The sequence below is a fragment of the Triturus cristatus genome, chromosome 5_2 (genome assembly GCF_964204655.1).
Source record: "Triturus cristatus chromosome 5_2, aTriCri1.1, whole genome shotgun sequence".
Taxonomy (NCBI): domain Eukaryota; kingdom Metazoa; phylum Chordata; class Amphibia; order Caudata; family Salamandridae; genus Triturus; species Triturus cristatus.
This window is the reverse complement of record NC_140588.1, coordinates 1,011,655,224-1,011,676,791: the sequence shown is the minus strand read 5'-3', so window position 1 is coordinate 1,011,676,791 and position 21,568 is coordinate 1,011,655,224. Positions and strand designations below refer to the sequence as shown.

The 21,568-nt window shown below is 47.7% G+C and overlaps 1 protein-coding gene across 1 annotated transcript in view; it reads left to right on the top strand.

Annotated features, from left to right (window-relative positions):
* Positions 1-21,568, top strand: part of LAS1L (LAS1 like ribosome biogenesis factor) — a 394,614-nt gene that overhangs the window by 223,717 nt on the left and 149,329 nt on the right. Inside the window, exon 9 of the mRNA XM_085608289.1 lies at positions 342-557. Within this exon, the coding sequence (XP_085464415.1) occupies positions 342-557 (216 nt within the window). The remainder of the gene's footprint in view (positions 1-341; positions 558-21,568) is intronic.

The following is a 21,568-nucleotide window of genomic DNA, read 5'->3' as shown; positions in this document are numbered from 1 at the left end:
TTTGACATTTCTTTTGTGTACTGAATTGTAACTTTCGCCATCTCTGATAGCTGCAGATGGCAAGGCATTACTATATTGGGATATTGGGAAAGATCGTTTTCTTTCCAATGTATTTGGGTTTGTTTCATTTAACGGTCTTGGCGTGTGAATTATCTCATTATTTGCTCTTTGCCTTCATTTCAGTTTATAGCGGTTAATGACCATGTGCAAAGCCAGGAATAAGTTATTTGCCATCTGCATTTATTTTTGCAATCTCTTTAAAACGAACGTAGCAACGGATGTTCTGTTCTGCATATTCAACTGGTATTGATATTGTCTTTGTTTTTGTTTTTTGTCTGCAGACAACCAAGAACTTATGAACTTGAAGATCCCGCGCACGTTTTACAGATTTTGGCAGCAGCTGCTGAAGGGGCTCCATTCCCAGTCTTTCACTCAGATCATCCTGGAGAAGCTCTTTGCCGAGCTCCGATTGTGCTGCAATGAGTCCATGCTGGGGATACGACCACAGTTCCTCGCGTGCTGGATCTCCGAGATGCTGGCAGCTAACCGTAAAGCTGGTGAGTCCGATTCAGAGTTTCAGGCCTTTTCTCACCCTATATTTTTAGCTGCTATGAGAGCATCCGACATATTGATATTTTCCTACCTTGTAGTATTTAACAGAATAAATCAATTCACCCTGCTGGTGATTTCTTGGTAAGTCACTGAAACTGCCTGTGAATTCCAAACAAAAATTGGATTATATGAGTAGCGATGTGACTCCAAATGGCAATTGTGTTGCATAATATTTGCGCTCCTAGGGAGGTAGTACCTTGTATGTAGCAGCTTTCTAGTGCTAGAAAGCCCCTCTCCCAACAGCTCATCCAAGACGCAGTGGCATGTATATTGTGCCCAGTCTTCTGCTAGAAAGCAGCCGTGGGTCTTGAAATTCAGCGTAAATGACAGCAAAAAAGATGCTTAGGATGAGGGAAGGAAATGGCAGACTGAGAAACAAAGTGAAACCTCATCCGATGCCATTGACTGCCCTGTATGGTGGCATGTTCGAGGCATGTGGGCTGCTGAATTCATATCTGTGCATAGATCGCCGCCTAGTGTTGGGTCCGGATGTTTGCACGTTGTTGTCCTGGAAGAGTCTTCGAAGTATCCTGAGATAGGTGACTCCTCCCCTGGACCACAGTGCGCATGGGCATCCTCTCCATCCTCAGATTGTTTGTTTTTTTCCGCCATTGGGTTCGGATGTGCTTATCTTGACTCACGTTAACAAAATTTAGTTTCAGGCCAAAAGGCCTTTAGTTTTCGTCGGTACTGTTCCCGCTCGGTATCGACAGCTTACTTGCTAGTTTAGCAAACTTATCAGGTTTTTTCGGATCCGTTTAATCCGACCATCGACCTTACATCGACGATGGAATCGAGGACCCCATTCAAACGGTGTCCTGTTTGCCACGCCAAATATCCACATATCGACGTCCACCCGGTGTGCAACAAATGCCTCTCTCCGGATCACGACGAATCGAAATGTATGGCCTGTGCCCGATTCCGATCCAAGAAGACTCTCCGGAATCGACGAGCAGCGAGATTAGAAGCGCAGCAATCGGCACCGGCCCCGACCAACATCTTCAGCACCGAGGACGAAGATATTGAAAGCGTGGAAGACATAAACTCCAGCCCCGCTTCCGAACACGATTCCCGATCGGAAGACGCTGATGAAGCGCTTTTTCACAGGGAAGAAGCCGACGATGAGGTAGGGGACTACGATGAGGCCTTCGGGGCCGAAGAAGATAGCTCTGGTGAAGAGCAGGGCCTACCCGTCCAAAAGGAGGCTATCAAAGTGCGTCAGTCTACGGCTCCGGTCGAGGGATCGCCTTCGGGCCTTACCCGAGATCAATCCCGCAGTTCTTCGGCCCCGCCCTCTGGCCCGGCCTCGAACATCCAGCGAGAGCCATTATTACCGAAAAAGACTGGTTTCCCTTCAACGAAACCGAAACCAATCGTCGCACCGGTTCAACAGAAACCGAAAGTGAAACTGACAGTGGTCGGCTCGAAGACCCCTACTCCTTCGGCGCCAGCCAAAACCATCGGCTCCAAACGCACAAAAAGGGATTTCGGCGCCGAACTCGCTGCAGCGGATGTCGGCACCGATCCAAAAAGGAAGGCCATCGGTACCACCAAAGCGCCTCGGCCCCCGGCACCGAAGCAATCTGCCCCGACCACCAAGGTCAAAATGGCCACTCCATCGGAGTCCACTTCGAAGGCAGCGACTACGGTCCAGTCATCGACACAGTCGACCGCTACTACCTCTCCTCGACTCGATGACCCGGTGGCTCCGAAGAAGTCCACGCCTACCTCTACAGAACCACTCGGCACCAAAGAACCTTCGGCGTTCTCGGTGCGACAAGTTGCAGCGTCATTGCAACGCATCAGAGAACAGGCAGCCCTCCAGTCCACGTCGGGCTCCGACCCGAAAAAGGCTCCAAAGGCACCTTCGGCACCAACAAACATCACTTTTGGTTTGCCGCCGTCCACAGCGCCAAAAATATTCGAGATCCGAACACGTGTCACCCAAACACGGTCCCCATCTACTGGACACTCTCCTACTGGGCCTTCACCGTCCCAATTCATCGACGCCGACACCGGCAGGCTCACGCTCCGGAAACGGAAGGTCACTTCAGATCATGCTTTGGACTCTTACAGAATCCCTCTAAAGCAAAAACTGCCAGCAGAATCGGAACCAGTTCTATATGAATGCCTCCACACCTCCTATCCAGATCCCCAGTCCTTTTCTCCGACGCCCTCCGACACGGACGCAATGGAGGATTACATGGGTGATGATACCACCTACCCCAGGGATATAGATCCTGAGGAGCAGCAGGACCCAGATCAAGCTTGGGATGACCCTGCAGACCCGGGTGCCACAACAGATACCCAGGACACGCAACTTTACGGCGCAAAAACATCTCCCACAGAGGACACTGCTGCCTTCAATGCCCTCATTGAACGTGCTGCAGCCAATCATGGAGTGCAACTCCACTCGGACACAATTGAGGAGGATTTCTTGGTGGACACTTTCGCCTCCTCAGAGAGGACTGTCAAGACTCTGCCCATGTTGAAAGGTGTCCTCAAGCCAGCAAAGGACATTTTCAAGGAAACAACCAGGGCACGGGTGATAAACCCCAGGATCGAGAAAAAATACAAACCTGCGCCCGGGGACCCTATGTACATTAGAGGTCAGTTGCCTCTGGACTCCATGGTGGTTGCTAACGCTCGCAAACGGGCGCACTCGCAGACAACTGGTGATGCTCCTCCCCCGGACAAGGAGTCCAAGTTGCTGGAGACCTCCGGCAAAAGGATTGCAGCCCAAGCAGCAAACATCTGGCGCATTGCCAATACACAGGCACTCCTGGCTCGCTACGATCGCTCACACTATGACACGCTAGAGTCACTACTCCAACATCTACCAGACGAGTACAAAGAGGCGGCGGAGCTCCTCATCAGAGAGGGACAACTTCTCACAAACGCATCCATTAAGTGTGCACTAGATGCTGCCGGCACAGCTGCGAGGGTGATAAACACCAGCGTCATGTTACGACGACACGCTTGGTTAAGAATCTCCGGATTTAAACCTGAGATTCAAAATAACATCCTGAATCAGCCTGTCAACCCCGACTACTTATTCGGACCAGAAGTTGACACCACCCTAGAAAAGATCAAAAAGGACACAGACACTGCAAAGTCAATGGGGGCTCTGCAAACGCAGACATTTCGTAGTGGCTCCTTTCGTCGCCCCGGAAATAGGGGAGCGGCTAGAGGACAGGGGTCACAGCAAACATACAATAAAGGGGGCACACAGAGTACCTACGATAAAAACACCAGAGGTGGATATCGTGGCTCCAGCACCAAGGGCAGAGGACGCGGTTACGGCAACACCAGGTCCTCACCCAAGAACAAACAGTGACGCCCTCTCCCTTCCCCCCGACCACATAACACCTGTCGGGGGGAGACTCCAGCGGTTCCTGTCCACGTGGAATACCATCACCACGGACAGGTGGGTCAGGGATATTATCCAGCACGGTTACTGTCTCGAATTAACCTCCACTCCACCCACAATACCGCCAAAGCACCGTCCTATGTCCTCAGAGCACTTAGCATTATTGCAGCAGGAAGTGCTAAGTATGCTGCAAAAAGGTGCAATAGAGGTCGTGCCCGTCCACCAGCAAGGGACAGGGGTGTACTCTCTGTACTTCTTAATACCAAAGAAGGACGGGTCACTCAGACCTATACTAGACCTGAGAACCCTCAACCACTACATTCTCTCAGAGCATTTCCATATGCTCACCCTACAGCAGGTTCTCCCGCTGCTCAGACAGGGAGACTTCCTAGCCACACTAGACCTCAAAGATGCGTACTTCCACATCCCCATACACCCGTCACACAGGAAATATCTCAGGTTCACTATTCAGGGGCAGCACTACCAATTCAAAGTCCTCCCCTTCGGTGTGACAACAGCACCCAGAGTTTTCACCAAGTGCCTAGCTACAGTGGCTGCACATCTACGGAGACAACACATTCACGTCTACCCTTACCTGGACGACTGGCTTGTTCAGGCAAAGTCAGCCCAGCAATGTGCCAACCACATGTCCCTCACCATTCACCTTCTTCACAGTCTGGGATTCTCACTAAATTACCCAAAATCACATCTCCAACCCGCACACGTACAACAGTACCTAGGTGCGACCATAGACACTCTGGCAGCCACAGCTCAGCCAAAATTTAGTGAGGATCAACAGCATGCAGATGCTGATTTCAAAGTTCAAACCTCAACACTCCCTTCCTGCGCGAGTGTTCATGCAGTTGATAGGCATGATGGCCTCCTGCATTTTCATAGTCCCACACGCGAGACTACATATGCGCCCGCTTCAGGAGTGCTTGGCACGTCAATGGAATCAGGCTCACGGGCAATTAAAAGACCTAGTGTTGGTGAGCGGTCGGGCATACAACTCTCTGCATTGGTGGAATCCACAAAACCTTTGCAAGGGCCGACCGTTCCAGGAGCCTGTTCCACAAATCATACTGACGGCGGACGCGTCTCTCCAGGGATGGGGAGCTCATGTACTCAATTACACAGTGCAGGGACTATGGACAATACAACAAAAGAAGATGCACATCAACCTTCTAGAACTGATGGCAATCTTCCTGGCAATGAAGGCATTCAAAGTACACTTGTGCAACAAAGTCGTGTTGATCCGGACGGACAACATGACTGCCATGTACTACATACAGAAGCAGGGAGGAACACACTCTCCACAGTTGTCTCACCTGGCTCAGAGCATGTGGAAGTGGGCCATTCAGAGGAACATATTCCTCATGGCGGAACACCTCCCCGGCAAGGACAACCAGATGGCGGATCTGCTCAGCAGACACAGCCACCAGATGGACGAGTGGGAGCTACATCCGTCAGTACTCCAACCGTACTTCCAACAGTGGGGTCATCCAGAGATACACCTGTTCGCCACACACGAAAACGCAAAATGCCAAAGCTTTGCCGCCAGGTTCCCACATCCACAGTCGCAGGGCAATGCGATATGGATGAACTGGTCCGGCAGATTTGCGTACGCTTTTCCCCCAGCGCCATTGATACCGCTGGTGGCACGCAAACTGCGACAGCACTCACTGACACTCATCCTAGTTGCTCCCACATGGGCGCGCCAGCCATGGTACACCACCTTTCTAGAACTTTCCGTGGTGCCGCATCAAAGGCTGCGGATCAAACCTGCACTATTAACGCAGAACCATGGCGAAATTCAGCACCCAGATCCGCAACAGCTGAACCTGGCAATGTGGCTCCTGAAGTCTTAGAGTTTGGCTACCTAAACCTGCCACCTGACTGTATGGAGATCATTAAGGAGGCCAGGAGACCCACTACCAGAGCCTGCTATGCAGCTAAATGGAAGAGGTTTGTCATCTACTGCAACAACAATGACATTAACCCGCTAGACGCATCCATTCAAAATATAATCTGTTACCTCTTACACCTATACCGATGCAATCTGGCATACACCTCAATACGTATCCATTTGACCGCAATAGCAGCCTATCTCCAAAACAGGCAGCACCTCTCCTTGTTCAGAGTGCCTGCCATCAAAGCTTACTTGGAGGGACTTAAACGAGTAATTCCCCCAGGACACCCACCAGCACCGGTGTGGAACTTCAACCTGGTCCTCACCCGACTAATGGGTCCACCCTTCGAACCTCTCCACTCATGTGAGATTCAATTCCTCACCTGGAAAGTAGCTTTCCTAGTGGCAATCACTTCGTTAAGAAGAGTTAGTGAACTCCAGGCACTAACCATTCAAGAGCCATTCATACAGGTTCACACAAACAGGGTCGTACTTCGTACCAACCCCAAATTCATGCCTAAAGTAATATCACAGTTCCACATGAATCAAACTATAGAACTGCCTGTTTTCTTCCAAAATCCACAAAATGTAGCAGAGAGAATGCTCCATACACTAGATGTAAAAAGAGCCCTCATGTACTATATAGACAGAACTAAAATCTTTAGGAAGACAAAACAACTTTTCGTTGCCTTTTCTCCACAACACAAAAGCAACGCCATTTCCAAAGCAGGTATAGCCAGATGGATCGTTAAATGTATTCAAATTTGCTATCAAAAGGCTAAACGCACATTAACGATTCCCCCACGAGCCCATTCAACACGCAAGTTAGGGGCGTCCATGGCTTTCCTGGGAAATATTCCTTTACAGGAAATATGTAGAGCAGCCACATGGCACAAATCACAAAATGAAGAGGGGGGACTGGGAGCCAATTAGAGAAGGTCCTGAACCAATGCTCCCAAAGTTATAACTTAAGATTACAATGGATGGTATCAGTTCCTATGGATGAAGGGGAACATCCACTAATTATGTGGTGTTATAAAGAAAAGGGGTAGTCTCCTGGGATAGGTGAGTGTGTGAAGAAAGAGAAAGGTACTCCTAGGTTTTGTACGTAGTGCCCTCACACACCCTTTCGAGTGTATAGCATCATCATCGGGCAATGTTGCTCCTCGTGGGGGTGGCGCTGCAGTCCCTCACGGGCCCCAAGGGGCTCTCTAGCGGAGATCTTTTAGGAGTTTGCCACAGTGGTGAGTGCGGGTATGTGGGAAAAGGTGTCAGTGAATGTGAATTAAAATGGAGCAGGAGGCCCTGTCAGTTTTATTCGTAGGACCCCTGCTTCAGAGTAAAAGTCAACGGGGATGGAGATGCACGTATGTGCCGTTGTGAGAGGGGAAATAAAAACAAATAAATTCCCACTTCTCTCAACCCGAGTGTCAATGTGATAAAGTGTAGTTTAAAAAAAGGGGGTCGACATGTTTCGCGCTACAGATTGGTCCCTAAGGGATCCTAAGCGCTTCATCAGGACCAATTAAAGAAAAAGAAATACCAGGGATCAGGAAAAGACACACTGTATCCCTAGACAGACCTGATTGTGGTAGTGATTGGGAGGACCCGTTCTTATACTAAAGTCCTACTTATCAACCTAAAAAGGAGACAAAAAGAGGGGGGGGGGGAGAAGAGAGAAAACATACAAAAAAGGAGTTCAGAGCCCAGTTACATATAAATTATATATGTTCCATTTACAAAGAGCTCGAAGTCACAGGTGCACTGGTTGCGCCCAAGTGAAAAATGCATGGGACTGGTGAAGCGTCGGTGCGTCTTCGATGTGACATGCATAGTAAAAATGAACAACAGTGTGAGGAAGATTCTACCTGAGTAGCAATGGTTGGCATTATCAACCACGTGCTGTTGTGACGGAGGTGCATAGAGGAGACTATGCTGCATACTAGACTGGTATGGTGACATCGTGCGTTTGGATAGTACAACTATGCCGCCCAGTGCCATATATGTGGATAATGGGTAGCCCCAGGGTTATTGATGTACAATGTGGCGCTGGTTACCATCACGTCCCTTTGTGAGTACGTTCGAAACGCGGCTAACCTGGAGAACATAGAACTGAATCCCGTGCAACTAAAGGTGTTTGTGTAAGGTCGGGAGCTGAACTAACCCAAACCTGGAGTCGGAGTCTCGACCCTGTGCAAAATAGAAGGGGGAGACGTGCCCGGAAAACAGGGAGCTCAGATCGAGTGCGTTCTTGTGTAGGGTCTGGCACGTGACTAGACCGGACCTGGAGTTGGGCGTGACCGATGTGGATACATAGAAATACAAATCGGGACAAAAATCGAGACATAAAATCCCGCCTACCCTCCCCTCGTCTGAGAAGGGCTCCTTCGGTAGTGCCGCGCCGTGATAAGCTAGAAAAAACAAACAAACAGAGTACAGGATTGGATTTACATCGGGAGGGCCCATCGGATACAAAGGGGAACCAGCCTGGCAGCATTATGAAAGGACACGGAGTTACTTACTTCTGTTCTTCCTTCACGGGACCGGAAACCTACCCGTCCTGCGGTACTGCCGGTAGTATACCAGGTCAGGAATCGGACTTCCCTAAATACGGGAAGCAACGCGGGAAGTTGAGGCCGTGACGTCATCACGCGGCGTGAAGGGGGGATATATCAGTGGTTATCCAGACGGTGGCGGCCATGTTGGAATGGGGACGCGAGTCGTGGGATACTATAGATAACGGTACTGACTATGCTCCAAAAATAGTGAAAAGGCTCCCAATGGGTTGCTGAGATTATCATCAATCTGAGTTTCTGTACCCTATAGGATTAGGAGTCAGTGTAGTAAATTAATAAAGGCTATAGAGGTACTCCTTTAATTCTCTATGTGTGTGAGATGCTTTTCGGAAAGGGGAGGGGAGGCCATCTTGGAGTGGTGACGGGGGAAAATGTCATCTGAATGAGCTGCCAGTGGTGATAAATCGATATCAATGATATCGTAACTCCCTAGAGTGTATGCTTTGCGTTAGAAACTGGAACAGGCACAGTAGTGGGGTCGGGATTGCTGAAGTTCTTAATAATTGATATGGTGTTATATTGATGGAGAGTAAGGTGCTATAGCAGGTATCTGGTAGCAACTAGCCCTGGTCTAGGAATATTAGTGTGAAAGATCCACCCAGGGTATATCCTCGTTCAATCCTCTTTTGTTACTACTGAGTTTGAACACCCAACGTTGTTCTTGTCTAAATAATGTGGTTGCTGACCACTGGGGGTTGGATTCAATTATTGTCCATTGTAAACTTTCTGGGGGGTGATCTTTGTCCAGAAAATGGCTTTGTAGTCTGGTGGCTGTGCGTTTGCGTCGGATTGTACTTTTATGCTCCCCTATTCGCACCTTCACTGGTCTGGTGGTCATGCCAATGTACTGTAGGTTGCAGGGACAGGTAATTAAGTACACGCAATTCTTGGTGTTACAGTTCGTGTGCCTTGTCTGTTTCCAGAGCCTAGAAAGTCCCAAATCTATTTCCTTAGTAGGACTGGTCTGGGGGCATGCGGCGCATGAGCCACATGGATAATGTCCAACCACTGGAGGTAGGTTCCATAATGTGGGTTGTGTCTGAATGGTTTTCTTTGGCCGTGTATGCACGAGCATGTCCCTGAGGTTCTGGGTTCTTTTGAAGGAGAAGAGTGGTTGGGGACCTGGTTGGAACTGTCCAGTTTCCAGGATCTTCCAGTTCTTCTTAATGATTTTTTGAATCTTGTTAGAATTGGGTGTGTAAGATGTAACACAGGTCAGTATATCCGTGGTCGGTTTTTCTTTTATTTCAAGTAGTGCTTCTCTGTGGTTATTTCTGGCTCGTTTACGGGCTTGGTTAATGATTTTCTTTGGGTATTCCCTTTGGATCAGATTTTTTGTTAGTGTGTCCGCCTCTCTCTCATATTCTGTAATGGTATTACAGTTACGTCGTAACCGTAGAAACTGACCCACTGGTAAATTGTTCCTCAAGGATTTAGGATGGTGGCTGTTGAATAGGAGGAGACTGTTCCTGTCAGTCGGTTTTTTGTAGTTAGTAGTCATGAGGGACCCATCTTTCAAAGATATGAGGAGGTCTAAGAAAGGGATAGACTCAGATGACATCGTGCCAACAAAGTTGAGGAAAGGGTTAAGAGTATTGATCCATGTGAAAAAGGTTCGGCATGATTCTTCATCCCCTTTCCAAAAGATGATGATATCATCGATGTACCTTCGCCATAGTAGAATATTAGTCTTGTAAGGGTTGCCGTCTGTGAGGATGTGCTCTTCTTCGAAGTCTGCCATGTACAAACAGGCCAGACTCGGCGCGAAAGTACTCCCCATGCTGGTCCCCTGGGTCTGATGGTAAAGTTGTTCTTCGAAGGCGAAGTAGTTCTCTTTCAACGCTATAGTAGCACAGTCACAGATGAAGGTGATAGGTGTTTCAGATGGCCATGGGTCCACGTTTCGGAGCACTTTGTCCAGGACTAGGAGTGTCGCATCTTGAGGAATGTTCGTGTATAAAGCCTCCACGTCTAAGGTGACTAGGAGGGTGATTGATTCTGGTGTTTCAAATTGTTCGATGAGGTTCAGGACTTCTGTTGTGTCTCTCAGATAGGTAGGAGTCTTAGTTACCAAGGGGCGTAGAAATACATCGCAGAACTTGCTGAGTGGTTCTAACAGGGAATCAATCCCTGAGACAATGGGCCTGCCAGGTGGGGGGGTGACCCCTTTGTGGATTTTTGGTAGGCAGTAGAAGTACGGAGTACGGGGGTACTTGTTCATGAGGAATGAAGCCTCGTCCTTCGTTATCCAGCCTTCTGCTTCGGCCTCCACAGTCAGGTACTGTATCTTGGTGGTGAGACGTGTGGTAGGGTCTTCTTCAATAGGCTCATAGTACCTAGTATTGGAAAGTTGTCGCAGGCATTCTTCATCATAGACGACCTTGTCCTGAATAACTATGGCGCCTCCCTTGTCCGCTGGCTTAAGGACGATAGTGTTGTCCTCTGTCAAATTTTTAAGAAGAAGTCGGTCTTTTTTAGACAGATTATTGTAGGGGCGGGTACTGATTGTATTCTCTACCTCTTTCAGTACAGCCTGTTCAAAAGTTAGTACCTCGTGCAGGGTCATTGCTGCAGTGGGAGTGAATCTAGATTTTTTCTTGAGACCTGAGCCGACAGGTGTAGTCTCTGGCTTGTCTTGAAAGAATGCTTTAAGGCGCACCTTGCGAAAGAATTGATGAAGTTCTTGATGTAACATGAAGTCGTCTTCCTTTGGTGTCGGTACAAACCCTAAGCCTTTCTCCAGAAGGTTGTTCTCATCGTCAGTGATGGGTCTCGAAGATAGGTTCACCACTAGGGTCTTGTTGTCTTGCTTCTCAAGGTCATTGGTTCCGGGTCCTGCCAATGGACGGACTTGTTGTTTCCTCTTCTTTTGCCTCTGCCTCTGCCCCTCCCTCTGTTGAAAAAAGGTGGGGGTGGGTTCTGGTATTGTTGATAACTCTGTATCGGGTTCTGTCCCATGGGACCGTTCCATACGGGTTGGGGACCCATCCATGGTCCTTGATACATTGGTGTTGAGAATGGATGTGTAGGGAAGCCGTGAAACAATGGTGGTGGTGGATGTTGGTGTCTGTATCCTCCTCTTGGTTTCTGATTCCTATTGTCATAGTTGGATTCATTGCTCGATGAACCAGAGCTGCCTGAGTAATTGCTGCCCGTTTCTTCTGTTGAGGTGTCCATGCTAGGGAAGACATAGTCGTCTTTTGTATATGGATAGATCTTTTCTTTGTCGAACCTCTTTACATCCTTTTGTAGTTGATTGATTTTTTGTTTAGTGAGATATTCTTTGTGTTCATTCATTTCCAGATTTATCTCTGAAAGTTTCGATTTGAATGAAGTAATTGAAATGCCTGTCTTGAGTCTGTTCTCCGACAGGTTGATCTGAACCAATAGTTCATCAGAAAGTCGCTTTGCTGTATTAATGATCAGTATCAGCCAATCACGTGTACATTTCCAGGATATTCTTGACCATTCGCGCCGGAATGTCAGATCTTCCAAGAATATCCTTGGGGCCAAAGTTATCAGAAGGCCATTGGGGGCGATATTAGCTCTAAGATACTCTGTCATGATTGTTCCATGTAAGGCTGTTTTTATCTGGAGTTTGCGCAGATTTTGAAGCGACCTCCAGTCATCGTTACCACTGCCCGATGGTGCGCTGCCATCTTCAGCTAAGAGTGATGGTGCTCTTAAGATCTCAGCTACCATCTCGTCATCAAAACTAAGGCCTGGGTTGTCCATCGTGTACCAGGGATTAGAGATGTCTATCTAGATCGTCACAATAAACCCCCGGTAGAAGGGGGAAGGGAAACGTGTGTAAAGAAAGGAAAATAGAGGGTAGTCCCACGGCCAACGGCCGTACTTATCACAAATCACAAAATGAAGAGGGGGGACTGGGAGCCAATTAGAGAAGGTCCTGAACCAATGCTCCCAAAGTTATAACTTAAGATTACAATGGATGGTATCAGTTCCTATGGATGAAGGGGAACATCCACTAATTATGTGGTGTTATAAAGAAAAGGGGTAGTCTCCTGGGATAGGTGAGTGTGTGAAGAAAGAGAAAGGTACTCCTAGGTTTTGTACGTAGTGCCCTCACACACCCTTTCGAGTGTATAGCATCATCATCGGGCAATGTTGCTCCTTATCAATTATTAAGAACTTCAGCAATCCCGACCCCACTACTGTGCCTGTTCCAGTTTCTAACGCAAAGCATACACTCTAGGGAGTTACGATATCATTGATATCGATTTATCACCACTGGCAGCTCATTCAGATGACATTTTCCCCCGTCACCACTCCAAGATGGCCTCCCCTCCCCTTTCCGAAAAGCATCTCACACACATAGAGAATTAAAGGAGTACCTCTATAGCCTTTATTAATTTACTACACTGACTCCTAATCCTATAGGGTACAGAAACTCAGATTGATGATAATCTCAGCAACCCATTGGGAGCCTTTTCACTATTTTTGGAGCATAGTCAGTACCGTTATCTATAGTATCCCACGACTCGCGTCCCCATTCCAACATGGCCGCCACCGTCTGGATAACCACTGATATATCCCCCCTTCACGCCGCGTGATGACGTCACGGCCTCAACTTCCCGCGTTGCTTCCCGTATTTAGGGAAGTCCGATTCCTGACCTGGTATACTACCGGCAGTACCGCAGGACGGGTAGGTTTCCGGTCCCGTGAAGGAAGAACAGAAGTAAGTAACTCCGTGTCCTTTCATAATGCTGCCAGGCTGGTTCCCCTTTGTATCCGATGGGCCCTCCCGATGTAAATCCAATCCTGTACTCTGTTTGTTTGTTTTTTCTAGCTTATCACGGCGCGGCACTACCGAAGGAGCCCTTCTCAGACGAGGGGAGGGTAGGCGGGATTTTATGTCTCGATTTTTGTCCCGATTTGTATTTCTATGTATCCACATCGGTCACGCCCAACTCCAGGTCCGGTCTAGTCACGTGCCAGACCCTACACAAGAACGCACTCGATCTGAGCTCCCTGTTTTCCGGGCACGTCTCCCCCTTCTATTTTGCACAGGGTCGAGACTCCGACTCCAGGTTTGGGTTAGTTCAGCTCCCGACCTTACACAAACACCTTTAGTTGCACGGGATTCAGTTCTATGTTCTCCAGGTTAGCCGCGTTTCGAACGTACTCACAAAGGGACGTGATGGTAACCAGCGCCACCTTGTACATCAATAACCCTGGGGCTACCCATTATCCACATATATGGCACTGGGCGGCATAGTTGTACTATCCAAACGCACGATGTCACCATACCAGTCTAGTATGCAGCATAGTCTCCTCTATGCACCTCCGTCACAACAGCACGTGGTTGATAATGCCAACCATTGCTACTCAGGTAGAATCTTCCTCACACTGTTGTTCATTTTTACTATGCATGTCACATCGAAGACGCACCGACGCTTCACCAGTCCCATGCATTTTTCACTTGGGCGCAACCAGTGCACCTGTGACTTCGAGCTCTTTGTAAATGGAACATATATAATTTATATGTAACTGGGCTCTGAACTCCTTTTTTGTATGTTTTCTCTCTTCTCCCCCCCCCCCCTCTTTTTGTCTCCTTTTTAGGTTGATAAGTAGGACTTTAGTATAAGAACGGGTCCTCCCAATCACTACCACAATCAGGTCTGTCTAGGGATACAGTGTGTCTTTTCCTGATCCCTGGTATTTCTTTTTCTTTAATTGGTCCTGATGAAGCGCTTAGGATCCCTTAGGGACCAATCTGTAGCGCGAAACATGTCGACCCCCTTTTTTTAAACTACACTTTATCACATTGACACTCGGGTTGAGAGAAGTGGGAATTTATTTGTTTTTATTTCCCCTCTCACAACGGCACATACGTGCATCTCCATCCCCGTTGACTTTTACTCTGAAGCAGGGGTCCTACGAATAAAACTGACAGGGCCTCCTGCTCCATTTTAATTCACATTCACTGACACCTTTTCCCACATACCCGCACTCACCACTGTGGCAAACTCCTAAAAGATCTCCGCTAGAGAGCCCCTTGGGGCCCGTGAGGGACTGCAGCGCCACCCCCACGAGGAGCAACATTGCCCGATGATGATGCTATACACTCGAAAGGGTGTGTGAGGGCACTACGTACAAAACCTAGGAGTACCTTTCTCTTTCTTCACACACTCACCTATCCCAGGAGACTACCCCTTTTCTTTATAACACCACATAATTAGTGGATGTTCCCCTTCATCCATAGGAACTGATACCATCCATTGTAATCTTGAGCAGCCACATGGTCCACTATACATACATTTACCAAACACTACTGTGTAGATGTACATTCAAAACAGCAGGCAGCTGTAGGACAGGCTGTTCTCAAAACTCTTTTTCAGACCGCTGCAGCTGACACTGGTGGCCGCCGCCAATAGGAGGTACTACTATTTATTCTATGCACAGATATGAATTCAGCAGCCCACATGCCTCGAACTGAATATGCTACTTACCAGTATGCATCTGTTCTTGGCATGTAGGGCTGCTGACATTCATATCGAGGGCGCCTGTAGCAGCTGCAGCTCTCAGAATTACTGTATAGCATGGTCATCACTTTCTGTATCTACTCCATCACTGCCACAATGGCGAAAAACAATCTGAGGATGGAGAGGATGCCCATGCGCACTGTGGTCCAGGGGAGGAGTCACCTATCTCAGGATACTTCGAAGACTCTTCCAGGACAACAACGTGCAAACATCCGGACCCAACACTAGGCGGCGATCTATGCACAGATATGAATGTCAGCAGCCCTACATGCCAAGAACAGATGCATACTGGTAAGTAGCATATTCATCAGAGACCATGAGTCCAGTTGAAAGAACATCTCGCAGTGTGTTCTTGGTGACTGAGTAGACCCATAGTGCTGCATTTCATATTTTCTGCCAGTATGAATATCTGTGTGCCCTGCCCCACAGCCTTTCGATAGCCTCCTGGTGAATCATCTATTCATGTAGGATATACGTCCTGCACCTAATGCTCTGTGGAACAACCCACTGTTGGAAACTGATCTTCTGCCACAATGAAGGCATGGTTGTTTTCATATCGCTTTGGTCAGACCTCATTGGTCAATGCTCTCTTCTAGAGGGGCATACATTTCAGAACCACAACTTTGCACAAGCTTTCCTTCGATCGTTTTGGGGTCTGCAGCTTCTGCAGGGTGTGACTTTTACGGTGGGCACACATATTTCCCTTTTTAAAACTACATCATGCGTCCTGTGCAGACTGCTCTGCAGCACTGCGTTCTCTTTTTATTCTTTTTAGGATAACCGTTGTCTAGTACATCATGTAGGTTATTAGCCCTTTTGTTGGAATAAGTATACCTGGATCAGGCTACTGATACCTTCCACAGTTGCTTCTATTCTCTGTTACAATAGTTCTCAGCCCCCACATCCACCCCTCTCTCCTGTGAAAATGAGCCCGCATCTCCACACGATGCTAGGCTTCCCCATGCTCAGGAGATGCAGAGCTGAAACATCCGCGCCTGCACATGCACCAGTTTACCTAACACACTTCATTGAGAGGTCCCACGCGTATTCTCTATTTCTCATTCTGGACATGGCTGAGGAAAGAGACTGTCACAACACAGTTCTTGACATCCCATGTGGCCATAAAAGCACACCTAGCGTAAGTGGTCTGAGATAGAAGGCAAAGAGTAACACCTTAATATGAGTTACTTGCAAGATTTTCAGTAAGCTAAGCTAGGTTCTTTTTCAGCTTTAGAAACCGTATATTATTGCCTTATAGATGGTCTAAGATGAGCACATAATTTCGTCCTTTACTGTAAAGTCAGGACAGAACTTGACACCCTGTTCGCTTCCCTGGACTGGAGTGTTGTGACCTTTCTCTGCTGCCTACCCTTTCTCTCTTAGTGGAATGCCAGCAGTCATAAGTGTCTGTCTTTTATCCCTATTAATAAATGCTTCCCGATAATTGTTAGTTGCTTCATTTGTCTCATTGGATGATGTCCTGACCTCCACTCCCAAGTCAGTTATAGCACTATGTCCAGATGTTGGCTTTCTGTTCATAAATTAGGCCACAGCCATGTCAGGTCTGCTGCACTCCTTGTATTTATTAAATCTGTTCTATGCAGATGGTTATCTTTCTGCTTCTCCTTATTGTTTATGCTTGGTGTGAGAAAGTGCCATCTTTCTTGCAAGGTATGTCCCCACTTTTTGCTGAATGTACTTTGACTGAGTGTGCCCTGGACTCCTGCCAATCAGGTGCCCAGGGCCTATGTTTCTTCCCTAAAACACAAAACCCACATTGGCAAACCCTGGCCACACGTCAGCCCCTGGTAAATGGTACCCTAGGTACCAAGGGCCTTGTGACCAGGGAAGGCCTCTAAGGGCTGCAGCACTCATTGTGCCACCCTTAGAGGCCCTATACCCTTACACACACACACACACACACACTGTCCTTGCAGGCTGGGTGTCTGAGTACAAGACAAAACAAAGAGTCGACATGGCACACATCCCTGTGTGCCATGCCCACCACCTACACTGCCATGGCATACATCAGTCACCCCTCTAGCTGGGTGCCCTATGCCAATGGTGTGGGCACAGGAGCAGGAGCCCTGTGCCCCTACAGTACCCAGGTCCATTCCTGGGCACTGTAAGTGCAGTGCTGCCATTTAAGAGAACATGGTGCTGAGAGCTCGTCAAACACGAATTCCACAGCACCATAATGGCAACACTGAAGACTGAGAAGTTTGGTATCAAACTTCTCAGCACATTAAACCCACACTGATGCCAGTGTGGGATTTAATGTACCGAGCACCCCAGAGGGCATCTTAGAGATGCCCCCTAAAAACCTAACCTACAATCCACGTCTGTTCTGAGGCTGCCTAGGCTGCCACACAGCAGACATGTTGCTGGACCCCTGGGTAGGAGAGCCCCTGCTCTCCTGGGTCTGCAACAATGCACATCCTGGGCGAGGTGCTAAATCTCCTCCCCCAGGTTTCGCAGGGGGAAGCTTCAAAGGCATGCCGCCTCTGTGAGCTTCCACAGGCTACTGCAACTCCCCACTCTGGCGGGAAGCTTGGCCGGAAACCCCAAATAAGGACAGGGGATGTGCCAGCCTGCCAACCCCACCCCTCAGGTGGGGGAGGCGAGGTGAAGCACATCTCCGGGCTCTCGCCATCTTGAAGATGGGAAGACTTGCCCAATCAGGACTAGGCTACTGCCCCCCCCACACAGGAGAGAAGCAGGATAGGGGTGTACCCACCCCAGGACAGGGACCCATTGGTCCCTGCCCTTCACCTACCTGTAACGCCCCTAAATCTAGTATTTAGGGGCACCCTGAACCTTCCTTCCCAGATTCCAGATTCCGAAATCCGAAGAAGAGCCAAAAGAAAGAAGACCTTCCCTGCAGCTGCTACGAAGATGAAGACACCAACTGCTTTGGCCCCAGCCCTACCAGCCTGTCGACCCTCGAACCTGCTCCTGCTCCAACCCGGCATCTCTTGTGGCCAGCAACCTCACAAACCCCGGAGGACCTGGCTACCTTTTGACTCTAAACCCCTGGAACTCCCATGAGTAGAGGCTCTACTCAAAATCGACTTCTAATCCCTGGCAGCAGCCCGGAACCGCGAACCCTTCACACTCTGCACCCGCCAAGCCTGGCCTGGGCCGGAGTGAACAAAGACCACGAGGACGACCCCACGGCGACTGTGACCCTGAGTCCGGCACCCAAGGACCTCCCTCGACACTCCTGAAGAAGCCTGCAGCCTCAGAACCAGGTGCCCCCCCTCCCGTGATCAACAGAGGGTAAGATTTCCTGACACCAAAAGGCACCCCGGCGCCCCGCGGCCACCTGTGCCCACTCCTGGGGTACCTACCTATCCTCCAACTACCCAACTTACCTCTCGAAGTGGTGGTGGCACCTGAAGAATCTTCATCCCCGAGCTTGCAGTCTTTTTCTAAACCAGAGATTTCCCATTGAAATCAATTGAGCGCCCGAAGGCTCAAAAGCACCCTGCACCCAGCCGCCCGAGTAGCCCTGGCAGTGCAACCTCTACACCTATCTTCTTCCCCACATGCCCTGAGTAAGTGACCAGGAACCCAGCTCCCACAGCCGTGTGGCCTGCTAGTCAGCAGCCACCAACCAAGGCCCCCCTACCTCTCATAGGATAACATTGGGCCTAACTCTCTCTGCACCCGGCCGCCCTTGTGCCGCTGAGGGCGAACCAACTGTACCTACCTGACCCTGGGAGACCCCTGAGTCTATGCCCAGAACTTTAACTCTGCCAGTCAAGTACTTACCTTTAAACCGATAACTCAGTTTTCTCCATAGGGTAACATTGACTGGTTTTTCCTGAAATTTCTTCCAAGTATGGACTTTTCAAAACTTCAAATATTCACCAAAAATCAGCAGAGTAACGAAAACGAAAATACTCACCTGCTATTAGGTGAGCTCCCAGTGCTGGATCTTGGTGCCCAGCACTGACTCTTGGTGCCCAGCACTGACTCTGAAAAATACTTACAACTGTACTTATCAGTAACCCAATTTTCTCCCATAGGAAATCATTGACTGTTTTTCTGTGAAATTTCTTCCGTCAATTTCTGCAAACTTTAAATATTCTTTAAAAATCGTATAATTTCTGAAAACGTAATTACTTACCTGTTTTGGATAAAGGTCCCAGTACTGAGTCTAGGCACCCAGTACTGGATTATAAAAGTAACGAGAACATACTATACCTGCAACTTGAATTTTCTGCCATAGGGAATCATTGACTGTTTTCTATGAGTGTCAACTTTTAAAAGAGCAAAATATTGTCTAAAAACCATCACAGTAATTAAGTCGACTTTTAGCACTTGCTTCCGAGTACTGACCCAGGACTGAATCTAGGATTCAGTCTTGGAAATCCAAAAGTAATCCTAAAAGTAATCTGTTGCAAATAACTTGAAACTTCCATTGAGCTCAATGCATTATTGTGTTTAAAATTGTGTTGCCTATTGCAACCACTTGTAACTTTCTACAAAAGTCAATTGCATATTGCAAAAGTATTTATATAAAGCATCTCATTCTGAGAAAGTATATTTTAATACCTATTGTTGGTTCTAAAATAAAACAAGCCTATATTTTTTTATATATAAACCATTGGCCTAGAGTTCATTTATTGAGTGTGTGAGACCATTTGCTGACTGAGTGTGTTCAACAAATGCTTTACACTGTCCTCTGATACTGCCTTACTGCTCGAACAAGCTACCACTTTAGAGAGTAAGGTTATATCTAACTTTAGCCTCTGCCAAACCTCTGGGGACTGTGTACTCTGTACACCCTGTACCTATTTGGGAACAGTATATACAGAGCCACTTTCTCACACTTGGTTCATATGAAAAAAGTCCTGTCCAGTATGTGGTATTCAGGCCAAGCCAAGCGAAGCAAGTGCTAATACTCTGTAAAAAATATTGCTCTCAGCTGCGATATAGGTTTCTCTGCAACCAGTGTAAGAATTACTCATAAAGCAGCATAGTTTTCCTCTGGCTCTATATTTGTCTAAGAAATACTTTCATTTTTTTTTTCCAAGCAGCTGTTTGTAGACAGTGTCAGATAGTGCAGTTGTCTTGAGCCACCGGGGTGGTCTGTCCCCACAACACCGTCCTAGTACCAGCTCTAACTTACTGGGGAGTTGTCTGAATATGTATGAGGTAGAGGTTAGTCAGCCATGCATCTAGAATAGTTTCTAATAACACATTTACAACAATTACTACATCAGGTTTGAAAAATTCTCCCCATTTTATGATGTTTATTTGTTCTATTTATAGAACAGGGCCCCAGCAGCAAGGCAATGAAGTGCTTTTCACATAATATAGTACAATAGCGCATAATACAACAGTAGCATAGTAATGATACTGAGAAGGAGCTGCTTGGTAGACGTCCGACAGTGAGGTTATGTTTGAAAAGGCGTGTTCACAAGTCTTTATAGAAAGCCAGTAGATCCGGTTTAGATTGGTGAAGTCGGGGCCTTCGGGCAAAGCATGGCACTAATGGCCTGTTTGCTATCTTGCTGTTTTTAGATTTAGGATCTTTCTGTAACTGCTCCTTGTCTTCCTTTGTACACTCTTCAGTTTCATTTCTCTTTCATGAAGGACAGTAAACCACTGCAGATTGTTTTCTGAGAATGCATGGTGTTTTGAAATTGAACCAGGCTTCCCCAAGAAGCAAGAAGAGTTGCTTCAGGCCGGTGTGATATGTTTTTTCCTGCGAATAACGAGGCTGGTAACATGCAAATACCATGTATTCGTAAAGCACACATTCACTCCCCAGGGCCGCTTGGCACTGCATAACAGGTGTGTATTGTTACTCAGCTGAGTTGTACTCATTTTATCAACCTGGAACCAGGATGAAAGGCTCAGTGGACTTGCGACCATGAGAGTGGATGCGTTTGTCCACTTAGCCATCAGACAACTTGCACTTGGGAGGCCTACCAGAACTGCATTCCCTCTCTCTAGGTGCATGACAGCAAGTGAATGTACTATGTTTATGGAGTCTGAGTTAGGGATTGATGGCTTTAGTTTTCTGAAAAGATATAATTCATAGGAGGCACAGTAGAGAAGTTTAGCAATATAGATATGTTTCCGCCAATGAAGCCATGAGACTGAACATGTGGGACTAAACAAGAGAAAATGCAAAGCTGAAATATTGAGCTGAGCCATTTTTGTACTGGAGGCTGAAAGGCATTTAAGAAGTGGGAATTCAGTTTTGGTCGGAATTAGTTGTATATAGTCAACACATCTAGTGTTAATTTATCTAAGATTTTCCATTTTGTATGTTAGCAGGGTCTGAAACACGAAGGTTAAGCTGAACAGCATCTGTGTATTGGTGTTAGGTGGAAGGGTTTGTCTTCTAGGGTTGAAGTAAGAGTAGTGATACTCAGTTTACTGACCTCTGAAGGATGAAATGCTGAATTAGCATGCATGGATTAGAACTTCTGACCTGCAGCTCTCACAAGATGACCGCAGTGAGAGCTGACTTTGCTGATCTGCCATGCCTTCGTAAAATAATGTATCCTTCAGACTACGTTGTGAACCGTAGAATGAATGTGCATTCTTTGTCTTGAACTGAGAGTCTCCAAGAATC